The sequence below is a fragment of the Echinops telfairi genome, unplaced genomic scaffold (genome assembly GCF_000313985.2).
Source record: "Echinops telfairi isolate 266 unplaced genomic scaffold, ASM31398v2 ScPeMD7_22;HRSCAF=79, whole genome shotgun sequence".
In the NCBI taxonomy this organism is placed as follows: domain Eukaryota; kingdom Metazoa; phylum Chordata; class Mammalia; order Afrosoricida; family Tenrecidae; genus Echinops; species Echinops telfairi.
In genome coordinates, this window is record NW_022103919.1 from 285,048 (window position 1) to 295,820 (window position 10,773).

Here is a 10,773-nt window from a genome sequence, read left to right on the forward strand (position 1 = left end):
ACAATGGATGTATGTATGGATTTTGATAAGGGTTGTATGAGCCCCCAATAAAATTATTTTTTTAAAAAAAGAAAAGAAAAAAAGGTAAAAAAAAAATAATGTTTTGTATTTAAAACTTCTGCATGTGCAATAAAGTAAACTAGGTCTTTTATATAATAACCAAAAAAAAAAGAGTTGTATGAGCCCCCAATAAAATGATTTTTTTAAAATGTTAGAAACCACTGATCTTTGAAAGATATTACTAAGAAAAATAAAACAGAAATTCTTAATAAAAGATAAATATGATACAAAAAAAATAAAAATAAGATGAACTGTATTAAAGGGTCGCCGCATTAGGAAGGTTGAGAACCACTGTCCTAGAGGCTCTGGACATGGTTAGTCTCACATACATATCCTGATTCTGATGTGGCTGTGTTTTTTAGCAATTTAGGAATTATGAGGCGACAAACATAGCCATCCTATAAGGGTTTTGTAAATTTTAGAAGACTTAATACACTGCCCAGAGTCTGGCATGAAGGATTCCAATTTTGCCAAGATTTCTTCCACAGTTGTCAAGCTTCTGATTACACAAAAACAGGATAAATCATTTCACAAAGGCATATTAGTGGGTAGTGTGAAACCAAGAAGCCTAACAGTCCTGTTTCTCAATCACTACCAGAGAAGAATGTTCAAAAGGCTAATGACCAGATAAAGGTACAACAAGTCCTTCAGAAGAAGATTCATTTTATAGTTGCTGTACACATAATACATATTTTAAGGGCCTGACATGAAAGGAGCTATCTTCAGGTATGATGAGCAACTAGAACTTTGAACAATGAATGAATTTTTTAAATGGAGTCTGTTGCCAAAAAGAGATCCAGTTTGGGAGACGTGGGGACCAAAGCTTTTATGAGTCAGTAACTAAATTTCATGAAACCATTTTTTAACAAATGAAATGAATTTTCTTATTAGAGAAATTAATATTACTGAGCTGTTAATTCACTGTATGATGAAAGGCTAACAATGGCTTTTATGAAGCGACCGACATCTGGAGGTGAAAATGGCGTTTAATTCATCTATGGAAATTCAGAAGCATTCCAGGAAATATCCTAGTTTGCTACCAAATGTGGTCTGACATGCTCAATTGACACACTCCTAAAAATTCACTCTTATTTTCAGAAAATTCAAAGCACACTTATCTTAGTTATCTACTGCTGCTATAACAGAAAGATCCTCAGTGTGGATTTAACAAACAAATTTTTTCATCACAGTTTCCCAACGGCATCAAGCCAATTCCAAGTTATGACAGTTTGGGACACTGTAATCCAAGTTCAAGGTGCCGCCTCGAGAAGTGGGCTTTTTCTCTGTGTCTGTTCTACAGAAAGGTTCCTGTCACTTTCAACTTCTGCTCACAGGTGATCTGCAATTGGCTTGGCATTTCTCTTCATTCTTGGCAATACTGAGATTCTCTCCCTCTCAAGCTAATTCTATTTCCTTTTATTTCTTCTAAGATTAGGGTTATGAAAGACCCCATCCTAATTCTGCCTCATTATCATGACAAGCATAACCTAATCCTCTTTTAATTTACCTCACTCTACCTCATTAATCACAGGCTAGGATTTACAACATTTAACAAAACACCTGGATCACACTACACACAAATTGACACACATTTGGGGGGTGGGAGGTAGGGGGTGGGAGGGGCGTGCCGGGATCACAACTTGATTCATGAACATACTTACATTAGATGGCCAGATGCTTTTCTCATTTTTAAAATGAAAAATAAAAGAGCTCATGATTCAGATATGTCCAATACTCTCATTACTTGGGGCTTATTTTTTTTAATTGAATCATTTTATTGGGGGTTTGTACAACTCTGATCAGAATTCATGCATATCAGGATCCATGTATGCATCCATGTGTCAAGCACTTTTATACATTATTTATTTTTGATGACATAGTCAATATTAAAATTATTTTATGCAGAAGCAAAAATAAAACTACTTAGGGTTGCAGCTCAATTCCATTATTTGAGACTGCCAAGATTTCCTCTCTCTCAAACAAAACTCTCTGTTTATCAAGCCACAGGGAGTTCATACAGGGCTGGCTAAGTCTAAATTTTAAGGTAAGGAAGTTTTAAGGGGGAAATGCCTATTAGTTTTTAAGTGGAGCAAGATCTTCATATTGTTCTAGTTTTTTGAGTAGCTACTTTTTTTTCAATCATTTTATTTGGGGCTCATACGCTTATCACAATTCATATATACATCCATTGTGTAAAGCACATTTGTACATTCATTGCCCTCATCATTCTCAAAACATTTGCTCTCCACTTAAGCCCCTGGCATCAGCTCATTTTTCCCCCTCCCTCCTGAACCCTTGATAATTTATAAATTATTATTTTGTCATATCTTGCACTGTCCGACGTCTCCCTTCACCCACTTTTCTGTTGTCCATCCTCCAGGGAGGAGGTTAGATGTAGGTCCTTGTCATCGGTTCCCCTTTCCACCCCACCCGATACTACTTTTATATCTTCAAGTTCATTGATCTTCTCTTTTATAGTATCTGATTTGTTATTAATCACATCTAGTAGGGTTTTCACTTCAGATACTGTACTCTATTTTTTAAAATATATTCTTTGTTTCTTCTTCATTAAGCTCATGTTTTCCTCTATCATCCTGAACTTAAGTATCATTTTTATAATGATTATCTTACAGTACTTGTCTAATCCCATTATCTTCAGTGCTTCTGAGAAGTCCTCTTTTTATTTTTATGAAGCAGGCATTCTTCAACAAATCCACAAGGCAGAATTTAAGTTTCAGAAACTCGTGAAGTCTATTATAAATTCACCTTTTAGATTTTTATCCACACTCCCTCTATTATTGGATTCTTTCATAAACATAAAAGTGATATTGTTACTCCCTTGATTAAGACCTTTTACTACCTTTAGAAAATAATCCAAAGATCTCACAGGAAGTACCTGGCATTTCATAAAAGTGTTTCATTATACTTTGACCTGCTTTCCAATCCAATCTACTGGCATTCCAGAATACACAACCTAAGCTCTAGCCACACCAAATGCTTAGTTTCCCTGATTATATGCCAGCTTCAATTACTGTTCACTCTCAGCTCAAAGAGCTCCCTGTTTCTTGTCTGTCTATTCATCTATTAAGACTAATCCTAGATCCTTATCTCTAGCCATTCATTCATGCTAGAGGCTTCTATTTATATCTCTAGACAGGTAAATACCAAATTCATACTTCTAGCCCATATTTGACTACTCTAAACTCAACATGAAAATGATTCTTAAATATAACAAAAATCCCAAAGGCAGATCAGTTTGCCATCCAACCCATTACAAAGCATTCCAACCCTACAAAGCAGTGTAGAACTGACTCCCAAGATATCCAAGGCTAGAAACCTTTATAGATGCTGACTGCTACAACTTTCACCCACAGAGTGGCTGGTAGGGTCAAACTACTGACCTTCTGAATTAATGCCATCTCAAGATCACCACTGTGTTGCCTAACCCACTCCCCATCGTATACCAAAAAATGCACGTAAAAACCCCTGACCTTCCAGTGATTCCTTATCTCAGCGAATGACACTACTACACATCTAATTGTACAAGTTATAAATCTAGGATGCCATCTTTGACACCTCCCCTCTTTCACACTCATCATATCCAACCCACCCCCAACTTTTGTGAATTTTATCTCTCAAATATTTCCAGAATCTGGCTACTGCTCTCAATCTCCAATCCAGTCCCTAGCCATTTTTCACACTCATTCTACTCCATTTTCTCCTCCTCTATATGCTCCAGTCACACGTGCCTCCTTCAGCTCCTGGAGCTGAACATGTTTCCTAATGACCTACAGTAGCTGCCAGGCTCTTTTATCTGCCTAGAATGGGGAGGGGGGGGGCGGGCAGCCTGAGTCGTATAAACCAAAACCTAATTCACTGCCACCAAGTCGATGTCAACTCATGGATTTAACTCCTGTTCAGACAGAGGAGAACTGCCCCAGTGAGTTTCCAAGACTGTAACCATTTACAGGAGTAGCAAGCCCTGTCTTTCTCCTGAGGAGTGGCTAGTGGTTTAGAACTGCAAACCTTGTGAATCACAGCTCAATAAATAATCACTATGCCACCAAGAATCTTAGCCCATGAAATCACTACCAGCTAACATTCCCTGCCTCATTAAAAGAAGCAGCTGCAGCCATCACATCAGGGGTGAGTTAAATGAATGTTTGACATTATGACCCAAGAATGACATAATAAATATCCATATGACCCTTGGTAGCAAAAAAAAAAAGGTTCTCCCCATCCCTGTCCCAGAACCTACTCTTCCTAATGTATCTGATATTACATACTCAGGGAATTTTTCCTGATTCCCAGGCTAGGCATTCTTTTCCTTCAGAGAATGTAACTCAGTTTTTAAGCAAACATTATGTAATTTAATTATCGGGGCAATGTCTGTTTTTTCTCACTAGACTATGGGATTCACAAAAGAGAGATTATATCCTGTTCCACTCACTACTGTATACTCAACACAAAGCCTAGTAAACGATGTGAGACTTCCAAAAATTTGTGGAAAATTCCATTATCTTTTAATTACAAAACGTTTAACTGCATGAATGAATACAAATGATAAATGAACTGAGCCAATTACATATTGCTATTACATTTAGTAATTTCTTGCTCCTTAACAAACTTCCCCCACTCCCCATGTAGCAACCATTCTCTTATTCTCAGTACCTAAAACCTGGGGTTCTACATATATTTCTGAATGAGGAAATACAGAGGATCTTAAGCCTTTGAGGTTAGGCAGAATATCAAGAGAAGAAGGGAAAATGCCTTTTTTGACTGAGAAAACAGCAAAAGCAGGCATACGAGGGAATATCAAAACAAGACCCGGAACTGCGCTGGACAGTGGAACTTTTGTAGTATACGTTCTTTCCCACTAGGCCAGCATTGAACAACTCGGAGTTAGTGCACCCAGCAGCATTGCCTAGGAAGGTTCCCTCTGATCACAGTGAATATTTTCATAAAAGCAGTTTCACTCGGATGTTGTTTTCTTGTGATAGTCATTTAAGAAAACAGCATGTGGCTATGAAATTTTGTTTCCTTTGGTAAAAATGCTGCAGAAACTGTTGTGATGTTGAACACAGCTTACAAGGACAGCGCTAAAGGAAAAACTCAAGTGTATGAGTGGTTTTCTTGTTTCAAAAAAAGGTGAAATGTCAATTGATGGCAAACCTCATTCTGGATGTCCATCAACTTCCCAATGGACAAAAATGTCGATTGTTAATCAAGCTTTCTACTTAGAGGTTCTGAAAACATAGCATACCAGTGTGTGACCAAAAAAGCCCTGATTTGTGGCAGACCAGGGGGGCAGGGAGACGACTGGTTTTGCCACCATGACAACACACCTGCTCACATAGCAATCTCAGTGTGCCAGTTTTGAGCAAAAATCAGCCTGCCTCTCTTGCCCCAAGCACCTTACTCACCTGACCTCACTCCATGTGATTCTTTTTGTTTCTGCAAATGAAGATGGACATGAAAAGACAGCGAATTAACTATGTAGTAGAGGTAAAGAAAAAAATGAGGGAAGTGTTGCCAGCCATCCAAACAGTTGGGTTTGAAAAATATTTCCAAGAATGGAATTGCAGATTTGACAAATGTATTACGTGCAATGGAGTATACTTTGAAGGTGATGTGGTTGTTTTGTAGAAAAAATTAAATACACAACTTTGGGGGGAAAATTCCAGTTTTTTGGGGGGAGGGGCATCCCCTTGTAGTCTTGGTGTCATGAAGGCATTAGGAAAAAAGGGACAAATCAAGTCTATGTGTTTGTGTAAAGACTTGGGGGAACACCTGAACATGTGGAATGCCCATGCCAGGTAGCTGGGGCCAAATCCATATCCTCCAATATGAAATATGCTAGAGGTTCCAACCCTGTCCATCCACTATCCCCAGAGGAAAATCCAGCTTTCTGTCCCCTCAACCTGTGCCACAACCAGGGTATCCAGGATGTCAACCCCAAGAGTCTACCTCTCTGACCTTCCTCCATATCCACCACCTGCCCCTGGTATGCTTCCTATGGATCATTAGGTTCCTGTCATTGTAGGACCAGGAATGGTGATGGACAAGAAGATGCAGAAGAAACTGTGGAAAGCTTATAAGAAGATACACAAACATCACAAACATGGTAAGCATTCCTTTTCCTCCTCCTCTTCTCGCAGTGACTTTGAATACAGGGCCTGGACCCCCAAGTCTCACCAATTCTGTTCCTCCCATCAAGCTTCAGCTGGCATGTCGTACTGTGGGAAATTAACCCTTGTACCTCCTGCCTGAACTTCCTCCTGCTGCTCATCCCTATCGGCTAGGAGAAGTGAGAAAAGGACTGACATAGCTTGCAAAAGCTTTCTTGCTCCCTGTAAAGATTTTTTGGCTAATGAGTTTACTTAGGAGAATTTAGATAAATGCTAAGGGCAACTTTAAGAGCTGTAAAGTGTAATTTTTAAAAAGAAACTTTCTTTCGTAAGTGGTGGTTGGGTTTTCTTGGAAATTTAAATATATAATTATATTCTGTAGTTGAAAAAAGAAAAACAAGGCAGTAGGATGAACAGGTACACAGATAAGGGTCAGAAAGTAAAGGGCCTTGAATATTAGACTAGAAAGCTTAGGCTGCACTGGTTTGGTGAGTGGCTCTCGATGACTCTAAGGTAGTGGTTCTCAACCTTCCTAATCTCACGACCCTTACAGTTCCTCATGTTGTGGTGACCCCCCAACCATAAAATTATTTTCATTGTCACTTAACTGTAATTTTGTGACTGTTATGAATCATAATGCAAATCTCTGATATGCAGGATGTATTTTCATTGTTACAAATTGAACGTACCATATATACTCGTGAATAAGCCGAGTTTTCCAGCATATTTTAAATGCCGTTTTTGTAGTAAAATTAGGTACCTCGGCTGATATTCGGGTCAGCTTATACTCAGGTATATACAGTAATTAAAGCTGCGTGATTATTCACAAAAACAATATGTAATTATATATTGTGAAATAGTTCTAATTAAAAATAAATTAAATTTTGTCTTGAAGTATGGTGTAGCATGGGTAACATTCTTCATTCACACTGGGCACTCTTATGTGGGCATATCTGCATGTGGGAGAACCTGCCTAGAGACAGATAGAGGAGCAGTGTCTCAGTTCCTAAAACCATAGGAAATAATGTGTTTTCCGATGGTCTTAGGTGACACCTGTGACAGGGTCATTCGACTCCCAAAGAGGTCATGACCCAAAGGTTGAGAAACGCTGCTCTAAGGCATAAAATGAGAAGTAGCAATCTCGAAATGGGGAGAAAAGCATATAATGCAGGCAGACGTGTAATCAGCAAACATAGTATAAAGGATGCACAAAGTGCGTCAAATGGCAAAGTTACTTAAATATAAAATGTTAGATCAAATATCCCTATATATCACTTGGGTTATCAAGAAAAGGCCAACCTATACTACTGCGGTTGACACATTACTACTATGGGTTATAATTATACCCAACTGTAGTTATAGCAGTTAGCAGTAGCAGAGATGAATAAGCACTGGGCACCTCCATGCATTTTTAAATTAGATTTTTATAACTACCTGGTTAGGTATTTTTGCCCTTATTTGACATTAGAAGAAACTGTAGTACATGGGGTTTAAATAACTCAACCAAGATCACCCTGACAGCAAATGTTAATGTCAGAATTAAAAAAGAGATTATGACTTTGGTGACCAAAGTAGAGAAAATTATTAATGTATGTATAGGATGAAAATCTATTAAAATAAAGAGTATGAAGCTAAATGGTATAAATTCTCAACTATCTACAAACATCACCAAGATTCCCCAAGAGCTTTATATAACTGAGGTTATATCAGAATGAAGTTAATCCACAATTATTCTCATTGTCTGGCTATATCAAGTCCTGGTATACTTAACAAATGCATTATCCTACATGGTTAAAAATTATCTATATGTGTCTATTGAATACCTGAATTGTGACTAGTTTGAATTGAAATAAAGTATAAGTAGCAACAACAAGAACAACAAACTGATAGTGAAGACTTATGTCTACCACTGCCCCAAAAAGAATATTCAATATATCTCAATCATTTTTTAATACTGACTACAAGTTAAAATGGTTCTGTTTTGGATATATTATGACAATTAAAATATCTACTAGAGAAAATAAGTTCCTCAGTGAACCATCTTTCTAAGACTCACTAAATATTTTGTTATCACCTATAATAGACCTCCATGGGAGGGGCATAATAGAATCATGTAAATCTGGGACCTTCAGGTCAAGAGATTCCTGTGCTGGGTTGGAATGCCAATTCTATCACTTACAGTATGATATAGGCCAATTACTCAATTTAGTTTCCTTATCTATAAAATAAGGACAAAAATGCTTATGTCACAATTCAGTTCCTATCTGTTACTGACCAGCTATATGACCCTGGCCAGTTCCCACCTCTCTTGGTTTCAATGTCTACACGAAACTATGTTTTAAGAGTTAAATGAGATAACATATATACACTATAGCACGGTAGCTCCCCTTCCTGCAGCTTGTTTCTGTTTCATGCTTCCAAATGGACAACACAGTTCAGACATGAACAACAAAGCTGCTGAGTCAATCCTTTTCTGAGCCTAGGTGGTTCCTTGACTTAAAAGGTTTCCTACTTATCATTGGAGCAACAAAGATTATTTTTATATCCACAAATTAATCAAAATAGAAGGCAATGTCAATGAGGACTCAAAAGTATAATTCTATGCATGATTTTAATGTGTCTTAAAAAACAAAACTATCAGCTGACTGGACCATACTAACTCTGAAAATGTAAGATGAGAAGAGTGTGTTGTGCATTAAAAGTCATTTTCAAAATGAAGGCATCCACTACATTCAGCTGTATTCCAAACCTATTATTGGAAAGGGCATGCAAAACACAAAATTCATAGGGGAGAACTAATGCAGCAAAAGTACTTTAAAGTTTGAGTTACATGCAAGCTGAAACTACTTTCAAACAGACTCTACATTTTTAATATAATTTATTTAATTGAGGAAGATTAGTCTAGCGATTGGAAGAAAACTGACCCACTGATTGATAAAATAATTCCGACCAAAAGTTCCATAAGAGGTTGAAACAAATAATGAAAAAACCTTGGCATCAGACAAGCCTGGAATCAAATCTTGTCCTCTCTCATCTGGGTAGTGGTCAGCAAGTAACAACCAGAACACACCAGTTCATTTTGTTTGACCAAATTCTCAGCAGGGGGTCGAACTGGAAAGAACTGGTTTGAAACGTTGGTAACAAATTTCTGACTGATTCTTCTCAGCAGAATGAGGATCATAACATTAGTCTCCCAGAGAGCTGGGTCAAGCAAGCAAGATACCATGCACAAGTTATACAGAACAGTGTCTAGCTTGACATAGGTGCCTGGAAAACATGAATTTCCTCCAATACTGCTTTCATCAACAGGTACCATTAAACAAAACTACAGCTGAAACCAAACCATTGCCACTAAGTCAATCCTGACTCATTGTGACCCATGAGGACCGAGTGTAACTGCCACATCGGGTTTACATGGGTGTAAATCTTTCCAGAAGCAAACAGTCCCATCTTTCTCCTGCAGCATCAGAAAGGAGTCTGGAAATGGCTGAACTCCATGTCCTCATGTCTGGATCCACAATTTCAACAGTTTATTTTACAAGCAGATTCTTTAAGTGGTAGCCTGGCAAGCCTGAAATCTGGTGAGCAACCTGGGCTGGTTCAGTGTGGAGGTTTGCTTCACAAGCCATGCCTAGAAAGACTGACCCAGCACAGAATGCAGTGTGCGTGGCCAGAACACAACCAGGAACTGGAGACCAGCCAAAAGAGAAAGGATTACTTGAGCTTCGGCTCCCGTCCTTCGCTTGTGTACTGCCAACAGATGAGCCCGATCAAGTCCTGCACCCTGGCGCTGGCCATTGTCACCACCGTCATTGGCAACAGTCTGTCCTGGCTCGAGTGCAGGGGGAGGTAGACATCGATCTTCTTGGTTGCTGTTGTGCCTACATGACCCTGTAAATAGAGCACACACAGGGTAAAGCACAAACTAACCTCACGCGGGCCCTACTGGATCACAATCACTCCTCTACAGGTTCTGTGTTCAACACAGCTATTATTCATTCTCTCTGCACAGACTTCTTTATGAGCTTGGAATAGTCCCAAAGCAGAAACGCTGTCTAATTTCAAGGTTTCAAGGTTCTAGTTTCAAGAAACGCTATACAGTTTCAAATAAAATAACCTTTAATTTTCTAATGACCTAATGGGTCCTGTTCTGCCAGCAGGAAGGTAAAAGGGCACGACAAATTAAGAGTGGTAAGCTAGCTGGTGTTTGGTGCCAGGAAACTTGTCCTGCACTAACTCCGTGTGACCTTGAAAATGTCACCTTTAGACCTTGGCATTACCTGCCCTCTCTGGAAGCTGCCATATCAGGACTCAGTGCAACTCAGGGACAAGCTGTGTGGCAAGTTGCCATACTCTCTGGAGAAGCATTCAAGGTCTACAGTAGTGGAACCAAGTGCTTGCCTTCTCAGAGACTTGCATGCAGGATTAATTCCATTATGAGAAACATGTTTACTTAAGTCACCTGCACAAGTTCAAGCTTCTCTGGTTTTCCACTATTGCCTGTCATCACAACATTGCTGTACACAACCCTGACCCTTCCCACACGTCTACCCTTCCTGCCATACCCCGACCCCACCCCACCCCC

At 38.9% G+C, this 10,773-nt stretch overlaps 1 protein-coding gene and 1 pseudogene across 2 annotated transcripts in view; one reads left to right on the plus strand and one right to left on the minus strand.

Moving 5' to 3' along the window:
• The window catches only part of MAPKAP1 (MAPK associated protein 1), a 301,918-nt gene that overhangs the window by 164,590 nt on the left and 126,555 nt on the right, over positions 1-10,773 (minus strand). For both annotated transcript variants that reach the window (XM_004713308.4, XM_004713307.4), the window contains exon 5: positions 9,907-10,079. In XM_004713308.4, the coding sequence (XP_004713365.1) occupies positions 9,907-10,079 (173 nt within the window). The remainder of the gene's footprint in view (positions 1-9,906; positions 10,080-10,773) is intronic.
• Positions 10,327-10,773, plus strand: part of LOC115869150 — a 14,658-nt pseudogene continuing 14,211 nt past the window's right edge.